Source organism: Xiphophorus maculatus, chromosome 20, assembly GCF_002775205.1.
Source record: "Xiphophorus maculatus strain JP 163 A chromosome 20, X_maculatus-5.0-male, whole genome shotgun sequence".
NCBI lineage: Eukaryota > Metazoa > Chordata > Actinopteri > Cyprinodontiformes > Poeciliidae > Xiphophorus > Xiphophorus maculatus.
Window position 1 is genome coordinate 5,690,946 of NC_036462.1, and position 20,811 is coordinate 5,711,756.

The 20,811-nt window shown below is 45.5% G+C and overlaps 2 protein-coding genes across 9 annotated transcripts in view; one reads left to right on the forward strand and one right to left on the reverse strand.

The window, feature by feature from the left end:
- Nucleotides 1-14,551, reverse strand: part of rnf123 (ring finger protein 123) — a 45,100-nt gene extending 30,549 nt beyond the window's left edge. Inside the window, exons 1-23 of one of the 7 annotated variants that reach the window (XM_023325489.1) lie at nucleotides 14,469-14,551; nucleotides 11,689-11,867; nucleotides 10,198-10,299; nucleotides 9,309-9,393; nucleotides 8,389-8,468; nucleotides 6,609-6,706; nucleotides 6,481-6,535; nucleotides 6,316-6,401; nucleotides 6,170-6,256; nucleotides 5,313-5,380; nucleotides 5,078-5,203; nucleotides 4,759-4,873; nucleotides 3,774-3,878; nucleotides 3,522-3,647; nucleotides 2,805-2,897; nucleotides 2,655-2,728; nucleotides 2,451-2,568; nucleotides 2,163-2,262; nucleotides 2,030-2,091; nucleotides 1,548-1,619; nucleotides 1,177-1,297; nucleotides 820-921; nucleotides 632-732 (exon numbers count right to left, since the gene is read on the reverse strand). In XM_023325489.1, the coding sequence (XP_023181257.1) occupies nucleotides 632-732; nucleotides 820-921; nucleotides 1,177-1,297; nucleotides 1,548-1,619; nucleotides 2,030-2,091; nucleotides 2,163-2,262; nucleotides 2,451-2,568; nucleotides 2,655-2,728; nucleotides 2,805-2,897; nucleotides 3,522-3,647; nucleotides 3,774-3,878; nucleotides 4,759-4,873; nucleotides 5,078-5,203; nucleotides 5,313-5,380; nucleotides 6,170-6,256; nucleotides 6,316-6,401; nucleotides 6,481-6,535; nucleotides 6,609-6,706; nucleotides 8,389-8,468; nucleotides 9,309-9,393; nucleotides 10,198-10,279 (1,956 nt within the window). In that variant the 5' untranslated portion in view covers nucleotides 10,280-10,299; nucleotides 11,689-11,867; nucleotides 14,469-14,551. The other 6 variants (XM_023325484.1, XM_023325486.1, XM_023325485.1 and 3 more) reach the window with 6 other exon arrangements.
- aldh4a1 (aldehyde dehydrogenase 4 family member A1) lies at nucleotides 13,180-20,186 on the forward strand. 2 transcript variants are annotated; one of them, XM_005812947.2, is made up of 15 exons: nucleotides 13,180-13,332; nucleotides 15,400-15,493; nucleotides 15,569-15,661; nucleotides 15,747-15,794; nucleotides 16,670-16,825; nucleotides 16,902-17,051; nucleotides 17,132-17,206; nucleotides 17,411-17,598; nucleotides 17,675-17,748; nucleotides 17,815-18,011; nucleotides 18,095-18,142; nucleotides 18,218-18,370; nucleotides 18,667-18,788; nucleotides 19,245-19,363; nucleotides 19,454-20,186. In XM_005812947.2, exons 1-15 carry the CDS (start codon nucleotides 13,292-13,294, stop codon nucleotides 19,564-19,566), a joined length of 1,671 nt encoding a protein of 556 aa, XP_005813004.1. In that variant the 5' UTR covers nucleotides 13,180-13,291; the 3' UTR covers nucleotides 19,567-20,186. The 2 variants fall into 2 exon arrangements, with proteins under 2 accessions (XP_005813004.1, XP_023181258.1); XM_023325490.1 differs by lacking the exon at nucleotides 13,180-13,332 and adding an exon at nucleotides 14,641-14,758.
- Nucleotides 20,187-20,811: the final 625 nt, after the last annotated feature.

Here is a 20,811-nt window from a genome sequence, read left to right on the forward strand (position 1 = left end):
ATAGCATTTCACTGATGATGTTTTCCAGTAACATATAATTACCCAGTAATATTTTTACTTTTTCTGCCACTTTAACATCTTTTAATACAAAAACACGGCGGACGCCTCGGCGCCCCGACCGCCGGGCTCAGCAGGTTTTCTGGGGGAAACTCTGCATGTGTTCAAATGTGAAACTGATAGCAAAATATAACTTCACAAGGTGCTTCACATTCCTCATTTTATGTTTTACTCTCATGTTCGAGATCTCATAAAATCATTACTTCATTTTCCTAATATTACAACATTATTCTGGGAATAAAGCTTTTATTCTCGCACTGCTGTGAGATATTTTAATCCTCAGAATTAAAATATTAAAAATCGTATCCTGGCTCTGATACGCCGCCAGAGTCGACCTAAATAAAATCAGTTTGTGAAACAAGATGGCCGTCCTGGTAGTGATGACATCACTGATCTATGCAAACCCAAGGAGGCCACTGGCGGAAAAAAATCAAGATTAAACTAAACTGAAACCTTCAAAAACCAAAAATTCAACTAATGGATAAAATCGGTTTATCGCCCAGTCGAATCTGAAGTAGCCTGTTCGGTTCTGTTGGGTTCTGTTGGTTCCAGGATGGTTTGGATCATAACAAACCTGAGTGGCTCCGCTCTCCTCGTCTTCGTCCAGGTCGTCCATCGACGCGGCCTGGATCTCCGCAGGGTCGATGACAATGTTGGCCTTAGTGGCGAGGTCGTCTGGAAGACAAGTAGCAGTGAGACCGGGGGATGGGTCATGACTGTAACCATGGTGACCGCAGAGGACTCGGAGACGAAACTCCTCACCTTTAAGAGTCTTCTTCAGGTGGGACAGGAGTCCTCCCAGTCTCTGCAGGTCAAAGTAATCCACCTTCCCGTTGTAGAAGAGCTGAGGAGGAACATAGGCGTCTGGAGACAGAGACAACGAGGGAAGGACAGGAAGCTCGTTAGGAGACAACGAGAAAGGGACAGGAAGCTTGTTAGGAGACAACGAGAAAGGGACAGGAAGCTTGTTAGGAGACGTCAGCTCATCAGCGGTTCTGACTGCGTCCAGCTGTTCTAGTTGTTGTCAGAGTTGGTTTTGATGAAGCAGCAGACGCTCTGCTGTTCCTGAAGTCACCTTCATAACTCAGTGATGATGATGATGATGATGATGCATTGTACCTTCGCTGCTGAGGCTGCTGGGACTCTTCCTGCTGCCTTCGTCCCAGCTGCTCCGCACGGCGGTGATGAGGCGGTGCAGGAAACACACCATGTATTCTGGAGGACACAGAGCTGTGGGATGCTGCTCACACACACACACGCACGGACACACACACACACACACACACAGAGTGTGAAGGACAACAGGCATAAGAGTCATCATCATCATGGTGGTTAAATGCATCTGGAGCTCTAAAATCTCAAACAGAAGCAGAAACTTGAGGTTTGTCTCCAGGTGCTTCAGCAGGGGGCGCTGCTGAGCCACTTGGACTCTGATCCAGATAGACGAACAATAAAACCTGGACTGAGTGAAGCCACAGTGATGGCCTTACCCCTCGGTTGCTGGCGTTCTCCTGCAGGAACTTCCTGAACTTGTTGAGGAAAATGTAACGAGAAGCTTCTCCCTGGAAGAGATGGACGAAGAAGTTTCATCAGAGAGCTGCCTCAACCTCTACATGACTCAACCTCAGCATGACTCAACCTCAGCATGACTCAACCTCGACATGGCTCAACCTCAACATGCCTGAACCTCAGCATGACTCAACCTCGACATGGCTCAACCTCAATCAAGTGCCTCACCCTTAGCGTGCCTCAACCTCAACACGACTCAACGTAAACATGACTCAATTCACTTGAACCTCAAACCGCCTCAGCTACAAACCTCAAATTTTTGCTTTAAAATTAATCTAATAGGACATCCGGTTAATTTAGCATGAAGCTAAACTGAAAAAACTAAATCAGAAAAACTAACTCTAGAAGCAACTTTCCATTGTTGCTATGGAAACAATGAATTTCAATTAAAAATTTGACCTACCGTATTTTTGTCCTTGTTGTTGAGCAGCAGCCTGAGGATCTGGACCTGCAGGTCCTCCACCACTGAAGAAGAACAGAGGAGAGGTCAGTGACCTGCAGAAGCCGCATATTCCTGAACCGCTCATCTGCCACACCTTCGATCCTCTTCTTCAGCCGCTGGCAGCCTCTCTCGTACGCTCGGCGCCTCAGACGCTCGTCTGAACTCTCGTCTTTGGGTTCTCGCTCATCTTTTCCCTGCAGAACCAGAACCAGAAGGTCCAGCTCAATCAGGAGCACACAGATAACTTAGGAGGCCCAGATTCTGCTCTGCCCCCGCAGGATGAGGTAGTAACTGCACCTCATCATCACCTGACAATTCTGTTCTGACAAATTCTGGTTCTGGATCATCAGGCGTTCTGAAAAGAGGAACCGGTTCTGTTTACCTCTTTGTCGAAGTGTGTGGGCCACCAGGTGGTCGGGATCAGCTCCTCCAGCCCCGCCTCCTTGACTCTCAGAGGAGTCTTGATGTAGAAGAAGACCACTGAACGCAGAACGTCAAACGTAACCTTTGTTAAGGAAAGTTGACCCAATCGGCTGCTGGTTCTGAACTGAGTGTGGAAACAGAACCGGGAGTTTCAGAAGGATATAGGACGTTGTTGAGCAGGTACTTCCTGGACTTCTCGTGGCGCAGGATGGCCGTGGTCAGACGCAGATAGTGGATCTGGAACAGAAACCAACGTCTGATCAGCTGTAGTGCAGAGCGCCACCCGGTGGAGAAGGCAGGCAGCGGGTGGTACCTGGAAGCCCAGGTCCGGGATGATGGGAGAGAAGCGGTACGCCCTCAGCAGGGACATCATGAGCTGCTTCAGGCACTCGTTCACCTCGTGGTCCTGCAGGCGGAGGGAACACCATGAACTTTGACCTGCCAGAACTGGGTCTCATTGGGTCAAGGTCCGGTTCCCCCGGCTAGACTTAAAGACAACTGATGCTGTTGACCCGACCAACGAGACCAATCAGAACATTTGATGAGAAACCAACAGGAAGAATCATTACAGCTGATTAATGTTTGCATTGGAACCAGCTGGTGATTCCAACTGGACCCACCGGTGAGACCCTCAGTCACACTGGGACCCACCGGTGAGACCCTCAGTCACACTGGGACCCACCGGTGAGACCCTCAGTCACACTGGGACCCACCGGTGAGACGCGAGCGTCACACTGGGACCCACTGGTGAGACGCTCAGTCACACTGGGACCCACCGGTGAGACACTCAGTCACACTGGGACCCACCGGTGATAATTAAATATCTAAATAAATCCCTGCTGCAACGTGAAAAACCTAAACATTGATTTTGCAGCCTTTTCACAACATCTTCAGCCTCCAGGGGGCGCTCCCCTCAACCCAAACCTGAGTTTCTGTTTTCTAGAGCCTTGCTTGAGCCTCCTGATTTCCTCTGGGGAACTAGCTCCACCTGGTGGCCCAATCGGGTGAGAGGCTGCAGCTCCATGTTTACCTCCATCAGCAGCCAGAAGAGGTCCAGTAGCTGCTGGATGAGCGGATGTTCATCCACAGAACCGCCTCCTTCCAGGATTCCCAGCAGGAAGTTCATCAGCACATCCTCCACCAGGTAGACCTTACACTGCAGACAGACACGCACGGGCTGAAACAGCAGCGCCTCCTGCTGGCAGGAAGCAGCCGCTGCAGCCTCATCTGGGCCGCAGGCTGAACACTAGGTTCTGGTGAAGGCTGCAGCTGCTCGTCTCACCATGAGCGGAGCGAAGACGTTGAAGATGTGAGCCAGAGTGATGAGAACGGTCGGATCTCCCTGGAGCCTCCAGACGGCGGAGTCTTTCTCCAGCAGCTTCTCTTCCTGCACACAGACGAGTTCAGAGACGAAAGGCAGGAAAAACAGATAAATATTAAAGTTTTTAATATCACACTCAATTTTTAGTTATTTCTCTTGCTTTCTTTTCTAAAAAAGTAATTACAAATTAAAGAAAATATTTTCAAAAAGTGACTTATTTCACATCCCTTCTCTGTTCAATTACGAGAATATAGTCACAATATTAGCAGAATAAGGACACAATTTTACCAGAAAACCATCTTAATGTTAGAGGAATAAAGTTGTTTTAATGAATAAAACTTCTAGTTATTGAAATTCAACATGAGCAGCTCAGTCTGTGTGGTTTGCAAAGCCCTGCTGCTGAACATAATTTGATATGTTCAAATTTAAAACCGATCCAGACGTACAACTTCATAAAATTCTCAACATTCCCCATTTAAATTTTTGTTGCTTTTCATGGAGGAGTTATAATAAAATTATTACTTAATTTTGCAAATATAAAAACTGGATTCTGGTAATATTAACGGTTTATTATCACTTTGTATCGACTTTGTTCTCAACCACTTTATTCTGGAAAACTCTGATATTCTGTCGTGAAGTTGACCTGAATTCAAAGTCCAAATAAACAGAAGCTGTAAAACACGCCTATCAAACAAGATGGCCGCCCTGCTGACATCACTCTGCACGGTGGAAACGCAAGGAAAGCACTGGTGGAAAATATCCCAGATTTTCCAAACTTTTGATCTTCAAAAACCAAAAACTGGATTGATGGACAAACTGGATTTATTTTACAGAGACGCGTCCTGAACTCCAGTCGACCCAAACCCAAACGTCCTGGCCGTTCAGTGAGAGCAGGTGCAGCAGCATCGAATGGCTGCGGATCAGAACCAGCGTGCGGCCCGGTCACCTGAGCGTCGATGGAGGTGGACAGGACGTTCTTGATGTATCCCAGCAGCCTGTGGGCCTTCAGCAGGTCTGCGGTGGGGGGGTCCTGCAGGGGCAGGTAGCCATCAGCCGGGTACGTGGCGCCCTCTCCAGTTAAGGACAAAAACACCTGATGGTTCTGGTAACGGGTCAAAGGATCCAGAACAGAACCAGACCCAGGCACATACCCAATCAGACCAGTAGACAAATATAATTTCATCTTTTATCTCAGGATTAAAATCTGTTTGTGTTGTTTTCATGCAGAGCCTCTGGAGACGGCGAGGAACCGGCTGGAAGGATATCTGAGCGGCCGGCTGCCGAAGTTAAACGCCACCGACTCTTTGAAGGAGAGGCTGATGGCCGGGAAGTACGCCACGCCGGGACCCGTCTTGATGCTGCTGAAGGCCGTCCCCAGAGACTGGCCGTTCCTGGAGACACGGGGAGAGAAGACGATGGTTCTGGTAGAAAAGCTCAGGATAGCTTAGCTTAGCATCAAGAATGGAAACAGATGGAAACTGTTAGCATATGCTGACTCACAGGCAGAAGGTGATGGTTCCTTCATCCAGGTCGATCAGACAGCTGACGATGTCTCCAGCCGCCCACGACTGCAGAGGAAAACAGAACATCTGGATCTGGGTCTCACCCAAAACACAAAGTTCTGACCCACAACACCTGGGTCTGACTAGAAATGCAAACAATTAACTTACAATTAATTTTGTTTGGTCTACAATTCATGAATAGAGTGAATTTACAATTAATTGGAGATTCTTACAGAATTTTAGTTAGAAGACCAGGTATCTTTCTTTTATTAACAATTTTTATGTTTTTATTGATTTTAAATCCAGTATTACACACACAGGTATTTTGAGACTATTTTCTCTCTGTAGATTTTCTGTGGAGGATCTGATGACAGAAAAACGGAGGATTGACGCAGAAAAATGGTAAAATGATGGAAAAATACAAGACGCCAATAATTCTGAGGCCCGTTGATGCCCTTTATGGGGCGAAGATTCAACTTCAGCATCATCCACAGACGGTTCTAATGAATGAACTCATTAGAACCTGTTTTATATATTTATAAAACAGGTTCCTGTTTTATAAATATATCCAAGTTCAGTAATGTGAGAAAACCACAATTTTATATTTATTTAGTCTGTTTAACACTGATGACACAAAAAATGTTCAAATATAATAAGGTGCTTTTTCAAAATTCAACTAAAACATTTAGACCATCATGTTATGGGAAGACAGTGGTACCTCTGGAAACAAGAAACCCAGAGGTTCTGACCCGCTAGCTGAGGTTCTGACCCACATCCTGAGGTTCTGACCCAAACCCCGAGGTTCTGACCCACATCCTGAGGTTCTGACCCGCTTCGACCCGTTTCCTGTGTCACCTTTCCGTAGTTGGTGGTCGTCACATTCCACTTTCTGACCCGGTTTCCATCATAGGCGTACGAGTCCGGCGTGTCCCCGACCCCTTCCTGAGAACAGAGAACGGTGTCAGAACCGACCCGGCCCGCCGACTCTTCCTCATCCTCACCTCCTGGTTGAAGCGACAGCTCAGAGTGCACCAGCCGATCTGCATCAGACCCTGAGAGGAGATCAGAACCTCGTAGGCCCATTTCCCTGCAGGAACAGAACCCACCATTCAGATGTTCTGTTGGGCCCGGTCCGGTCAAAACCCGGCAGAACCGGCGTGTTTTACCTTTAAAAACGCAGGTGGTGGCTCTGATGGAACTGAAGTTGCTGTGGCCAATCACCTGCAGGAAGCAAACATCATGTGAGACGTTCTGCCACAGTCCCGAAGTTTTGACCCAAACGGACCCGGCTCACCCCCAGCAAGTCGTCGTCCACGAACAAGAGGCCCTCAAAGCCGCTGGTGTGGTCCAGAACCACGGGCTGAGGACCCAGACGGCCCTCTGCAGACGGATCTGAGGACAGAGACACGATCAGGCTGCAGGTCTGCACTGCAAAAACTAAACCTGACCAACAACTTCTGTTTAGTTTCTACTGCAAATATCTGAATACAGCGTTCCTCAGAGTGGGAACCGCCAGGGGGCGCTAGGGAGCCTCAGAAGATTGGAGCAACAATTAGAAAAAAAATGGAATCCAATAAATATCTTTTTTTTATATAAATATCATCTGTGTTTCAATCATTATTATAAAATACAAGCTAAAATAAATTCCAGAAGATGGAGACAAAAGCTAGAAGTAGCCTTTATTTTCCTCAGGGAAAATTCAGGAAAATGTTATTTACCATCTTTCTGGCTGCCAGTCAAATTTATCAAGCTGCTTTGCTCCTCAAGCTAGCGTAGCGAGCTAGCATAGCAAGCTGGCAACTAGCGCAGCAGCTAACACAACATGGAAAAGCTTCTGACAAGAAAAAGAGCAAAGGAAGCGTCCAGCAGCCCGGCTGCAGAGAACTCTGCTGTAAAAAATCTAAACTATGGAGGTTACAAAAAAACCTGATGGAGTTAATATAAAAATGTTACATATTTTATTATCAAAAGAGGGAATTGTGGTGTAATTTTTTGATCTGGTAGTATACTGAGCACCAGATTAATAAAGTCATAATATATGACTGATGACATTTTCCACCACAGAATTTGAAGCAGCATTTATGCTAAATAGATGTAATGATTATAGAAATAATACAAGTAAAATGGAAGATTCAAAGTTTCTGTGCGGCATCAGACAAAAACTACGGCCGACTTGAAACCAGACAAAACTAGAGAAAGTAACTTTTCAACAAAATATAGGAGCTTTTTTAAGTAAATCATTTTTGAATATGAAACAAACTTGTAAGTGGATCTAGTACTTTTGATCAATATTAAGGGTTTACTATTTACTGAAAACAAGCTCATGTACTTTGCTTAAAAGTTACTTGTAATTTAGTTTTGTCTTATTTGAAGTTGCTACGATATTTGTAGTTATGCACCAATCCACAGTTTTCACTTACCAGAAGTAAGGGTATGATATTGGGCATGAGTAATTAGGGTATGATATCAGAACTAGAAACTAACCAGAGGATTAATATCAGCAGATACAAACAAACAGCTGAAATGACTTAAAACGTTTTTATTAGTTTTAAAATACAGACATAAATGTACAGAATTATTAATTTTTTGATAACTCTGCACCGCTACAGCACACTTAAAACATATGAAAACAACTTTAATTTGTTCAGCCAGTGCAGTTAGGAATAAAACAGCCAATTAAAAATAAATAATAAAGAAACTGAACCTGACAAAAACAACAGAAAACATCTTGGTCAAAGATGTAAAGATAAACTGCAACAAACTTTTGAAATGGTTCAGAAAATGCAACTAGGATTTATAAATATAAGGAAAAAGAAATAATAAAGCATATAATGAGACTGAACCTGATCTAGATTGTTTTCAATATCGGGACCAATCCAGATATTAATATCACATCGATGCATCTGTAGATGTTTGCAGTAGAAACTAGAGAAAATGTACTTTCAAAATAAATTAAACTATCACTGTTACTGAAATATTCAAAATGTTTGTGTTTTGCCGTGGTTGTAAAGCAGTTCTGAACCAGAGTCAGGTTTTGTGTTTTTACAGTGTAAGGAGGTGCAGCAGGACTTTACCTTTGAGCTCTTCAGGTGTTTCTCCTTCAGACAGAAGCTTCTCCAGGTGTGAGCTCAAGTCCTGGAAACCAAGAGGCTTCCTGCAGACCGACACAGAAAGGCAGAAGGTTCAAATACTCTGAGGAGGCAGAACCAGAACCAGAACCAGCTAGAGCTCCGGTTACCTGGGAAACCTTCAGGCTGCGATATCACACTGATCAGATTCTTTGTCAGTCATTCAGTCAATACTGTCTTTATGGATGGAGGTTAGGAACAATAATGTTAAAAGTGAAAAATTCAGGATCAGGATCAGTGCAGAACCCCGGTTCTTTTGGGATTTTATTAAGTCCAGTCCAAACTTTATTCAGTTTTATTATTATTATATTATTATTATTATTATTATTATCATAATGTCTCTTCAAATATGATGGACATGTCAAAATTTTATTTCCATCTTCCTGTCTAAAAAATTTAATCTTAAGACTTTCTTACATAAAGACACCCTGGGTTTAATTATTATTATCACTATTTATTTATTTATTTAGCTATTTATTTATTTATTTATTTAATTCAAACATCAAAAGGTGAAATAAACATGAGAAATATGTATAAAATAAAAAAAGATGGATAAATAAAGTCAGAAAGGATTAAATCTATAAAAAAAATAGAAACATCCACAGAAGAAGAAAAGTTTGTGTCAGAACAGCTGGCAGAACCGTTCTATCATTAGAACCGGGCCTGAAACATGAAGCTGGCGGCTTACAGGACCACACACACGCACACACACACACACACACACACACACACACACGCACACACACACACACACACACACACGCGGCCTGATATGGCCTTCCACTGACTGAGCTGCAGTTAGTGTGTCAGAGTCAGAACCGGGCCGGTTTGGGTCGTAGAACTGGGACCAGCAGCAGGTTTGGTACCTGAGCGAGGCGACGGTCGGCCCCGGCTTGGTGGAGGGAAACACGTGGTGCAGGTAGTCGCTCAGCAGCTTCTCGTTCACAATACCTGTGGGACAAAGAAGACCAGGTTCTGCTGAGGACGAGAACCTTCAGCTGGGACCAAACTGGGTCCACATGAAGACAGTATGATTGGGACCAGCCAGAACCACCCAACAGAACCCTGTAGGAACCCAATGCCTCCTCTGCTGCAGGAATTAATCAGTTTGGAGAGGCTGAGGATGCACCATGAGCAGGAAGTGAGGCGGGAGCCGACAGGAAACCAACAATCAGTCTGTCTTCCTGCTTAACGTTAGCAGGAAAACAGTTAGCGTTAGCAGGAAAACAGTTAGCAACAGTTAGCATTAGCAGGAAAACAGTTAGCGTTAGCAGGAAATCAGTTAGCATTAGCAGGAAAACAGTTAGCATTAGCAGGAAAACAGTTAGCAACAGTTAGCATTAGCAGGAAAACAGTTAGCGTTAGCAGGAAAACAGTTAGCGTCAGGAGAGCCAAGAAAGTTTAACTTTATCTCATTGTGACGGTTTTATGAAAAATTAGCTTTGATTGTTTGGAATTAAAACAGATTCTCCTCGAGGCTGCACAATACATCACCAATACATTACTAATACATTACCAATACATCACCAATATATCACCAATACATCACCAATACATTACCAATATATTACAATACATTACCAATATATTGTTAAAACTTTTGATGTTTCATTAATTGTCCCCAAATGCATGGCCAGCCATGGAGAATCTGAATAATAATTTATAGCTGGTTGTCAGGCATGTTGCATGCAGAGATCATGGGATCCCTGACAGGAAGTACTTCCTGTGACCTGCGGCTGACCTCGGGTGTCCTACCTGTGGATCTGGGTTTGTCCATGTCTGAGGCCAGTCTGTAGTTCCTGCGCGGCAAAGCTGTGACTCCTCCCTTTGTGCTCATCCTGATTCACCGCCCGCACGCTGCTGACAGAACAGAGTTTCAGGGTTTCCCCCACCGCATCATAAGCCTGACAGCTGCCAGGCTTACTTCCCCACCATCCTAAGATTCTTTTCTTTATTTTAAATAAGATTTTATACACCAGTAATAGTGATATTAAAGACAAGTTAAAGAGCATCTTTGGTGAAACTATTGAAAGAGCAATTGCGACATCTCATGAATCTGAGGTCAGGGGTAATTTTTTTTTATCAATGGATCTAACGATTTTCTGTCTACACACTAACAACTTCATCAAATAAAATGATTAGACATAAATAAAGGATTTTAAAAATTTATAAAATTCTTTCATGAAATCCGAGAGGTGGCAAAGACAATGTTCACCTGCTGAACCCGCCTTGCCAGAACCTAGATGAGGTCTAGATGAGGCAGTTAGCAGAGTGCTAGCTAGAATGGGTATTAGTGCATCGTAAGAGCAACCTTCTGCATATGGAGATATATTTGTGCCACCAGCCTGAGTGGGAAGTGAGACTGATGTGAGCCCATAAATCAGTGTGAACAAAGAATGACATTTTGTATATGCTTGGCTCTGTATCTGTCTGCTAATGTGGCTAAATGAGCTACACCACCAGCCAATCACAGACAGCTCTGTTTCATCCAGTTAGGCAATTCTTTGCAAACACCGCATTTGTTTGGATAAATAACAACCAATCAGAGTACTGCGCCAAGTGGCAGAAATTACCAAACAAAATGTGAGGATTTAGGTAAATTGGAAGAAAATTAAAAAACAAATACTTCAATATTTTACCCTAAGAATATTCAGCTTAGCAGTATACAGTGGATCCACTGCTTTAATGAGGTTCGTTGCTGACAGAACCCACAAGGGTTGATTAATCTGGATCTCAGCAAATTTAAACCAGTCAAATCGTATTTTAATTATTATTTACCATTAACTAAATATTAAGGATGGCCTGATATAACTCGGGAACATTTCCTTCTGTCTCACTTTCAGCAGAATATTTTCTGTTACTGTTTGATGTTGAACAGTTTTGCAGTAAGAAGCGAAACGTCACATTAATCAAGTTAGTAACAAACATTTATTATCCATTAATTAAATTACTAATCAACATTTATTCTTCAGAATCTCAGAATGTTCTTACTCAATGGCATCCTGGATCCTCCAGGATTTCTAACGCGGCTGTTAGTTTTAGCTGCAGCCCTATAAACTGCTGTTAGCTCTGTTAGCTCACCGCAGAGCTCGGTCTAATATCAGCTGTCTGATTCGGTTCTGGTTCTGCGAGGGATGACAGCAGGTGTTAGCGCCTCCCTTGGCTCGGTTCGGTTCAGTTCCCTGTCAGTCATCGAAGCCAGCAGCAAGCTAACAGCTAAAGCTAACTAGCTATTGCTAACCTTACCCCCAGCGTCTCACCGCTTGAGCGGGACTCCCTTCCAGAGGTGTCCCGCTGCTGTGAGCTTCACACCGGCTGATGAAAGATCGGTGAGCCGTTGATTTTCACAACAATCCCCAGTTTGTTGACGCCTGACAGTGTACGGAGTGCAGCTAGGTCCAAAATAGAAAACACCAATCCCGTTCCTGGAAACAACGTGAGAACAGGAAGACGTCAGGGCTTCTCAGTTTTTAATTTTAGTTACTACGTAAACATATTTTTATTCGAATAAAGTCAAAATTAGCATCCAAGACATTATTCAAGAAGGAATTAAGGCCTTACAGGATGTTTATTCAGCGGAAAATAAACTCAAAGGAGGCACACTATGGGCACACTGATATCTGTCTCCCCCTCCGGTCACTTTATGTCACTGCAGGCTGTAACCGCCCGTTCTGTCAACCCCTTCCAGTGCATGCACTAGTTCTCTCCGGGTACTCTCACGCATCAACATCAAACTCTCTTTACTGGAGGACATCCCACAATATGCAGACTAATTATGGCATGAATGGAGGGTTCATCTGAGGAGGATTAAAGGTGAACATGTTGAGGTTAGACCTAATTATTTAATTAAGTTCCTCTGATTCACATTCAAGTGTTTTATGAAGATATTTCTAAGTTACAAGATTTCCCGTGGTTGCTGGAAGTTGAATAGCTCAAATTTATGTTCATTCATTCATCTCCTAAGTTGTCTTTCAAAATATTACATTTACGTTCAAGGAAACCTAAATTCATTGGGTCTACTTCTGACCAGTCAGCCGGTATGCGGGCCGGTTCGAAGTGAAGCCGAGAGGGAGGAATGAGAAGTTCGATGACGAGAGAAAGTTGAATAAGAAATGAATCCCAATAGAGATCACCTACTGGTGTAATCAGCGTTCATCTTTACACCATTACTCATCTTTGCAACGTTTAATATTAATATTCTAATATTTAAAATTTTCAAGGCAGATCAATCCTTTATGATTGTTAGGAAATTAAATATTAACTTTCATAGATCATCTGGAGGTTTACACACAGACCGATTACATTAAAAAGATTCAGTGACATATTTGCTTCTTTTTAATAAACAGTCCTTTGTGTTTCGGTCCAAACTCCGCCTTTCCGGTGCGCCCGCAGCTTCGCCGGTGTGTGAATGGAGGAGAACCACGCTGACAGAAAAGTTATGCAGCCTGGTGTTTCAGTAATGAATTGATTGGCTGATAAAATAGTGCTGCACTGTGATTGGTCAGAAAAATACCCGTCTCTGGAAGGTTCCATTTATCTGAGGGATATTAAAAATTGACCAGAAAAACATTTTATAGCTTTAAGGTGAAACATTTCCTCATGTTGAGTGATATTTATGTAAAAACACCTAATTTCAGTAGTTTAGTATTCCTGGTTGAGTGGGGCTGATTCTGAGGCGGACTGGGAGACCTGGCCGCAGCCTGCCCCCCTGGCAGCAGGTAGCTGCCTCCAGTTGGCCTCCTGCCATCTACCTAATCACTCCGGATCGGTTATTGATCAGGTTTTCGGGGCTGGAACGGGGCCATTCAGCTTTTCTCTCTCTCTGAGCGCCGCTGGGTCTAGACAGAAGATGCTCCGTGTCCGGGTGCTGCTGGGCCGGTCCTGGAGGGGGTAAGTCCCGGCGCTGAACTTCACATGAGCGGACACGAGACTCCGAAGACTTCCAGAAGGTGTTCAAATGATCACCTGACCCACTGACACGTTCAGTAACTTTGTGGGAACAAAAGGCGCCTGATCACGCGGTGCTGTTGAGCTTCAGGTGTGTTACCGCCCTGCGTGTTACCTAATGACACCTGATCTCCTGCAGCCTGAGGAGGAAGATCCAGGTTGGTTCTGATCTCTGCAGGAGAGCTGCTCCACTGCAGCTGCGCAGACACTCAGCAGGAAACACGTGTTGGTGACTGTTTCCTGGAAATAACTTGAAAATACTATAAAAACATGCGATGTACTACTTTAATCTCTGGAGACTAAGCACAGGTTTAAAAAATAGCAGGAATTAAATATGTAGTTTGTAACTGTTACTGCCATCTAGTGGTCACAATAGAAATAGCAACATCGTTAAAAGTAAATATAAACAATGAAATGAAATTAATATTAAGTAGAACACACTGAAATTATACTCGTAATATCCTTTGTTTTTGTGTTTATGACTATTTTTTAGCCTTTCAAACTAATGTGAAATAGATTTTTTTTTTGCACCCACACCAAGCAGTTTACTTCAGCAAATTACGGCCTCCTGTCGGCCCTGCGCTTAAGCAAATTAAACATTTAACTAATAGCTAATAAAAACTGAATTAGATAAACAGTGACAATGAAATAAAACTAAGCTATAATGAAAAACCCAAAAGAAGCCTGCTGCTCGGTCAGCTGCTTACGTTTTGGCCGCCATCTTTGTAGTATCCCGACTTTCCTCAAAGCCACCACAGCTGAGCTCTCCTCTGCTGCCCCCTGGTGATTATTTGGGGGGAATTTTTGGCTAATTCTGTTTTCTGTTCATATATTTGCATACTGACTGTGTAACTAATGTCAGACTCAACACTAGAAGAGGCTTGACCTTTGAACTGTCAATATGTCTAATAATTAAAACCAGCTGGAGTTTAAACAGATGGGGATTTTTTTTCCCCAAACATCATCAAATAAATATTTCAGATTCCGAGTCAGACTGGTTCTGCAGGTTCTGGTCTACTGAAACACCAGAACTGGAACCAGAACCGCTTCTAGAATTATTGATATGGAAAATCGATCACCTCCACACAGAGGAAAGCTGCAGATGATCAGAGTCTGAAGCTGCCGGGCCCCCGGGGGCCCCCAGGGTTTGTTGTTCCAGCTGCAGCAGCAGCGCGGGGTGAAGGCCAGCCGATTCTGGTGGGAAAAGCCCAGCTGGTTCTGGTTCTGGTTCCCCCTCCTCTTCGTCGGGTCAGGGTTCAGGTTGCTGCTGTTAATCACAGCCGAGCGCAGGGAGCTGTACAGCTCAGCAGCTCCGACCCGATCCGACCCGGTCCAAAGTACAGATAAGGAAAATGAGCGGAACAACAGGGTGAGTCCGAAAAACCTGACCTGGTTTAATCAGAGCAGAACCTGCAGGACAGACCCGAGTCCAGTCCGGGTTTTATTACGAGAAGCTGAAATTAATCGAAGGCTCGGCTCTCTGAGTTCTGGACAGGATGCTGGAACAGAACCAGAACTGGTTCTAAAAGCTTATTTAAAAATCTGAAGGTTCTGACCCAAACCCGGTCCAAATCTGGTGTCTGAAAACAAAGTTTTGGTTCTGAAACGTCTAATCGAAACAAACTGGCCCAGAGTAGAACAGCGTGAAATATTTAAAGTTCTGTAGTACCGAGTTGTTTACTCAACTGGACCCATGGTTCTGGTTCCAAACCAGACAGAACCAGGTGGGACCTGCAGCCATATGATGATCAGTTTAAGCTGATATTTGGAATAAGACCCAGTTCTGTTCTGGTCCTGTTCCTGGATCAGAACCGGAGAACATTCAAGAAGCGGTCCAGAACCAGAAATGGGACCGAAGAGAAGCTGAGTCTGTGTATTTATTAAGCATTATGCAGGGATCCGGTCCAGTCCGGTTGGTTCTGTTTCAATCCGGGTTTAAGCTTTACATCTTCTGGGTTTCTGGTTCTGCTGCGACCCAGCGAGTCAGAACCAACGGTTTTCTGCTTCCAGGTTCCGGACGTTCCCAGGTTTGGCTGTGGAAGTGAAGAACGAACCCATCCTGGGCTTCGAGGCGGGGAGTCCAGAACGGGCCGAGCTGCAGAAGGTGGTGTTTCTCCAGGCCCGGTTCTGATCCGTTTGGGCTGCTGGTGGGTGTTTTAACCCTACGCTGTGTCTGCAGGCGCTGAACGGCCTAAAGGGGCGGACGGAGGAGGTTCCCTGTGTAGTAGGAGATGAACTGGTTTGGACCAAAGACGTCCGGTACCAGCTGTCTGTGAGTTAGACACGGAACCACTTAAGGTTCTGGAGATGCTCCTCCTGGCCTCTAACCTCTGACCTCTGTGTGTTTCTGTTTCCAGCCTTTCAACCACTCTCACAAGGTGGCAAAGTTCTGCTACGCTGACAAGGTATATTCCCCAGAACCAGAACCGGTTCACCCGGACAGTTTTGTTCACAGAGACTTTATGATTAATTTTCTTTGTTGTGTTGTTTATTTATTTTGAATATTTAAAATGTCTTCCAGTTCCAGTGTTTAATGTTCATTAAAATGTAAAATTTATTGATCTTCTTGCATTATTATTGTCGTATGACATCATCATTTATCGCCATAACTTCTGGGTAAAACATGCTATTGTGACTCTCCGGTTCTGTCTCTTTAAATCCAGTCAAAGCTCTCCATGACGCCACGAAGGCCCAACGTTTGAGTTAGAGTTTAGATTTATGGCCTGAGCCAAACGCAAAATTTAGATTTTGGGTTTTCTAGACCCAATCTAAGGCAGCGTTCACACAGCAGGAAAATGAGATTGATATCTGATTTCTTTTTTTTTTTTCTTCAATCAATATTTGACTTTTCCCCAGCAGTCTGAACGGCCCAATTCTGATCATTTCACCCCCCAAAAATAATCCAATCTGTTCCACATTGATGTGAGACATGAGTCATAATTCTGCAGCAAAAGAAGAAGAAGACGGTAAACATCGGCCGACATTTTGGTTGATTCCTTTTTAGCTCCTTTCATGTGGTGACCATGCTGTCGGCTCCCAACAACTTTAAAATACATCCAGCAATGGCGCCGGCCATCTTTACTGCCGTAAACAAAGCGTTGCTAGGGGACGTTCTTCATCTGCAGGTCGCTTTGGGGTCAGAAACTGTAACCACAAAAGTCTGATTTAATAAGTAGCATGAACGAACACGCAGAAAAGATCGGACACGAGCGATAAATCGTAATTGAGCATCACGACCTGCTGTGGAATCGCAGCCTAACTCCATCTTGGATCTCCTCAGGAGCTGATTGATAAGGCCATCCAGGCGTCGCTGGTGGCCCGGAGGGAATGGGACCTGAAACCCGTCCAGGACCGGGCCCAGATCCTGTTCAAGGCTGCCGACGTCATCAGCGGGCCCAAGAGGGCCGAGATCCTGGCCAAGACCATGATCGGACAGGTAGGTGACCCCCTGGAGGTCGGGTGACTCCTCTGGAGTTCCGGTGACCTATGACCTCCCTCTGTCTGGTGTTCAGGGTAAAACAGTGGTCCAGGCAGAGATCGACGCCGCTGCGGAACTCATCGACTTCTTCCGGTTCAATGCCAAGCACGCCGTGGAGCTGGAGGCCCAGCAGCCAATCAGCACCAAGGAGAGCACCAACACTGCGCTGTACAGGGGGCTGGAGGTAGGGAGCTGTCACCGTGGTTACTGGGTCCGTTTGGTTTCTGGGTTTTCTGACCGGTTCTGGACCTGCCTGTGTTTCAGGGCTTCGTAGCAGCAGTGGCGCCGTTTAACTTCACCGCCATCGGGGGAAACCTGGCAGGAACACCTACTCTCATGGTGAGTTCTGCAGGTCCGACCCAAGTTCTGCAGGTCCGACCTGCCTCAGAACCACAAAGACTTGACTCTCGACTTGAATTTGTGCCCTAATGACGAGATTTGACTTGGACTTGCACTCTAAAAACTTGAGACTGGACTTGAACTTGTACCCTGACCTATAGAGAACTGACCTCTGACCCTGACCTCTGACCCTGTGCGCCCCAGGGTAACGTGGTTCTGTGGAAGCCCAGTGATACGGCGGTCTCGGCCAGCTATGCGGTCTACCGAGTCCTGCGCGAGTGCGGCCTGCCGCCCAACATCATCCAGTTCCTGCCGGCCGACGGCCCGGTGTTTGGCGACGCCGTCACTTCCTCCCCGCACCTGGCAGGGATCAACTTCACTGGCAGCGTGCCGTAAGGACGCCGGACCCAACAGCCTCTGGTTCCGTTGGTGTTACCATGGCAACCACATCTGTTTTGCCACTTGCAGGACCTTCAAGCGTCTGTGGAAGCAGGTGGCCCAGAACATAGACATCTACCGAACGTTTCCGCGCCTGGCTGGAGGTGAGTGGTGACCGATCCTTCAGGTCCCGGTTCTGGTTCTGGTTCTGACCCACTTTGCGTCGGCAGAGTGCGGCGGGAAGAACTTCCATTTTGTGCACTCATCTGCGGACGTCCGGAGCGTGGTGTTGGGGACGATCCGCTCGGCCTTCGAGTATGGCGGCCAGAAATGCTCGGCCTGCTCCAGGATGTACGTTCCCGACAGCAGCTGGCCACAGATCAGAGAGCAGTTGTTGGACATCCACAAGGACATCCGAGTGGGAGACGTGAGTGACCTCTGACCCCTGCAGGCTTCAGGGTGTGTGATCAGACCCAGAGTGAGGACTAACCGGATGTTTCTGACCCTCAGCCTGTCGAGGACTTCAGCACTTTCTTCTCTGCCGTCATAGACGATAAGGTAAACCTCGTTAACTCGTTAAGACTCCACATTAGCTCTGTGGCTAATCTGTGCCTGTGGCTCCGCCCCCTCCAGTCCTTCGCTAGAATCAAGAGATGGTTGGACCACGCCAAGTCCTCCTCGAACCTCAGCATCATCGCCGGAGGAAACTGTGACGACAGCAAAGGTTACTTTGTGGAGCCGACGATTATTGTGACCAAAGACCCTCAGGACCCAATCATGAACGAGGTCAGAATATTTAGCTCACTAAATATTTTATTTAATTAAATATTTATTCCAAGTTAAACATTTAATTTCCAGATTAAATATTCAAACTAATTTTTAGCTCAGAACTAAATATTTAGCATAGTAGCTAAATATAGATGAGTTAGTTTGCTAGCTAAATATTTATTAGCAGGCTAGCATGGTAACAAAAATATTTAGGTGACTGCAGAGACTTACCTGTGAAGCTTCAAGGAGATCTGATGACACATGGGTCACATGGCCTGCTGGAGGTCACGACCTTGTGTTTGTGGTGTTTCCAGGAGATCTTTGGGCCGGTTCTGACCGTGTACGTCTATCCAGAGAAGAACTACGCTGAGGTTCTGCGGCTGGTTGATAACACATCACCATACGCTCTGACCGGATCCGTGTTCGCCCATGACCAGTAAGTCAGTTTCTCCTGCACATGCGTGTTGTTGTCCGTTGTCCACGGAGACGGGTTGAAAGTTGTATGGATCTCCTTTGGTTCTGGTTCTGGTTCTCCTGAGCTTCCTGGAACAAACCAGCAGGTTTAAGGAGTTCTCATGCTCTGGTCCACCAGTCTCTGTCTGGTTCTGGTTCATGAGGTCTACTCCTGTCTCTCACCTGAGAACAGAACCAGTGGATCTCTGAGGATCAGAACTTTAGAGTTCTATAAACGGATCAGAGCCGTGAGCTCAGTCCAGGTTCTGGTTTCAAACTGGTTTAGTTGGTCCACCCTGTTCCTACAACTGGACCAGTAAAGAGCTGGAGCTGATTAGCTCTTGGTAGCAGTAGCAGGATCGTGTTGCAAGTTCTGTTGTGCATGGTGGGTCCAGTCCTGGTTCTGACCCAGACCGAGTCAGACCTGTTGGTTCTGCAGGAAGGTGATTGATGAGGCCGCCAGAGTCCTGAGGAACGCCGCTGGGAATTATTACGTCAACGATAAATCTACCGGATCCGTTGTGGCCCAGCAGCCGTTTGGAGGAGCCAGAGCTTCAGGTTGGTGGAGAGGGTTCGTCCAACATGGACGGATGGATGGTCGGATGGATGGTTGGATGATCACTGACGGATGTCTACCTGTCCCTCCAGGTACCAACGATAAGCCAGGCGGTCCTCACTACGTCCTGAGGTGGACGTCTCCCCGGATGGTGAAGCAGACTCATGTTCCCCTCACAGAGTGGAAGTACCCATATATGGGCTGAGGGACACCTGTCCACATGTCCCCTCTCTCCAGCCCATCCACTGGTCCACTCATCAGTCCTCCGTCTCTCTCAGGCTCTCCATCCGTCCTTCATCTCTGTCCTCCTCTTCCTTGCCGTCCTCCTCTGTCTGTCCCTCTGAAGCTGGACAGGTCTGTCCATCAGATGGAGGGACAGTCTGTCTCTCTATCTCACTCAGATGTCCACAAACCAACGCTTGTCTCAGAATCCCAGCTGGAAGCTTCATGTGATCCATCAGAAATCGGATCAGAACCGCCAATGGACTCAATTCCGTTTGTAACTAATAAGATTAAATCAGGAGCAGAGGTCCATCGGAGCAGGTACTGATCCTCCTGGAGGTCAGAGTGATTAGAAACTGAAGGTAGTTAAATGTGTCGGGTTCTACTGAGCAGATGATGAGTGTGTGTGTGTGTGTGTGTGTGTGTGTGTGCGTGTGCGTGTGCGTGTGCGTGTGCGTGCGTGCGTGCGTGCGTGCGTGCGTGTGTGCGTGTGTGTGTGTGTGGAGACGTTTCCTCCCAGATCTGGATGCTAACTCATAACCGTGTCTGTTTCAGTGACTCTGGACATTTAGATGTTTGACAATAAATCATTTCTAACAATCAGTAGCTGGTCATCTACTTCTTTATGATCCTCACAGGTGTGTGTGTGTGTTCTTGTATTTAGTGCATTTAGAGGACCACTATAAATATATCCACCCATAAATTGAGGTCACAGTGGGAGGTGAGGACATTTTCGTGGTCGACTTTTTTCGGTTCTACTTTTCTCTAATAGTTTGTTTTAGACAAGGGGATGTCCAATCTTTTTATCATGTGGGCCAAAATCATCAGCTCAAAAGTATTCACACACCAAAAATATATATATAATTTTTAAAAACTAAAATCACCTAAAGGATGTAGTTTTTTTACCTACTCAACAATAAACCAAGTATAAACTATTTTAAAGTTCTTCTGGGCTAATGTTGGAGAACATGCAGGAATTTGTTCACTGGTTTATGTTTGAGAATCTTGTTAGCAGCACGCTTCATCAGCTATTCTTCCAGAGTTGGTTTACATAAAAAATTACTTTTACAAAAAATAATTTTACATCTGGAGGTTGTGGGTGATTTGGGCAGATCTGCTGTTTGAAATGGAGGTTCGGTCTTAAGGATGTTCTGATCACATTCATGTCTCTACATGTGGAGCGGCTGCAGCTGTCATGTTCACATACGCCTGTCTCCCTATACTTGTG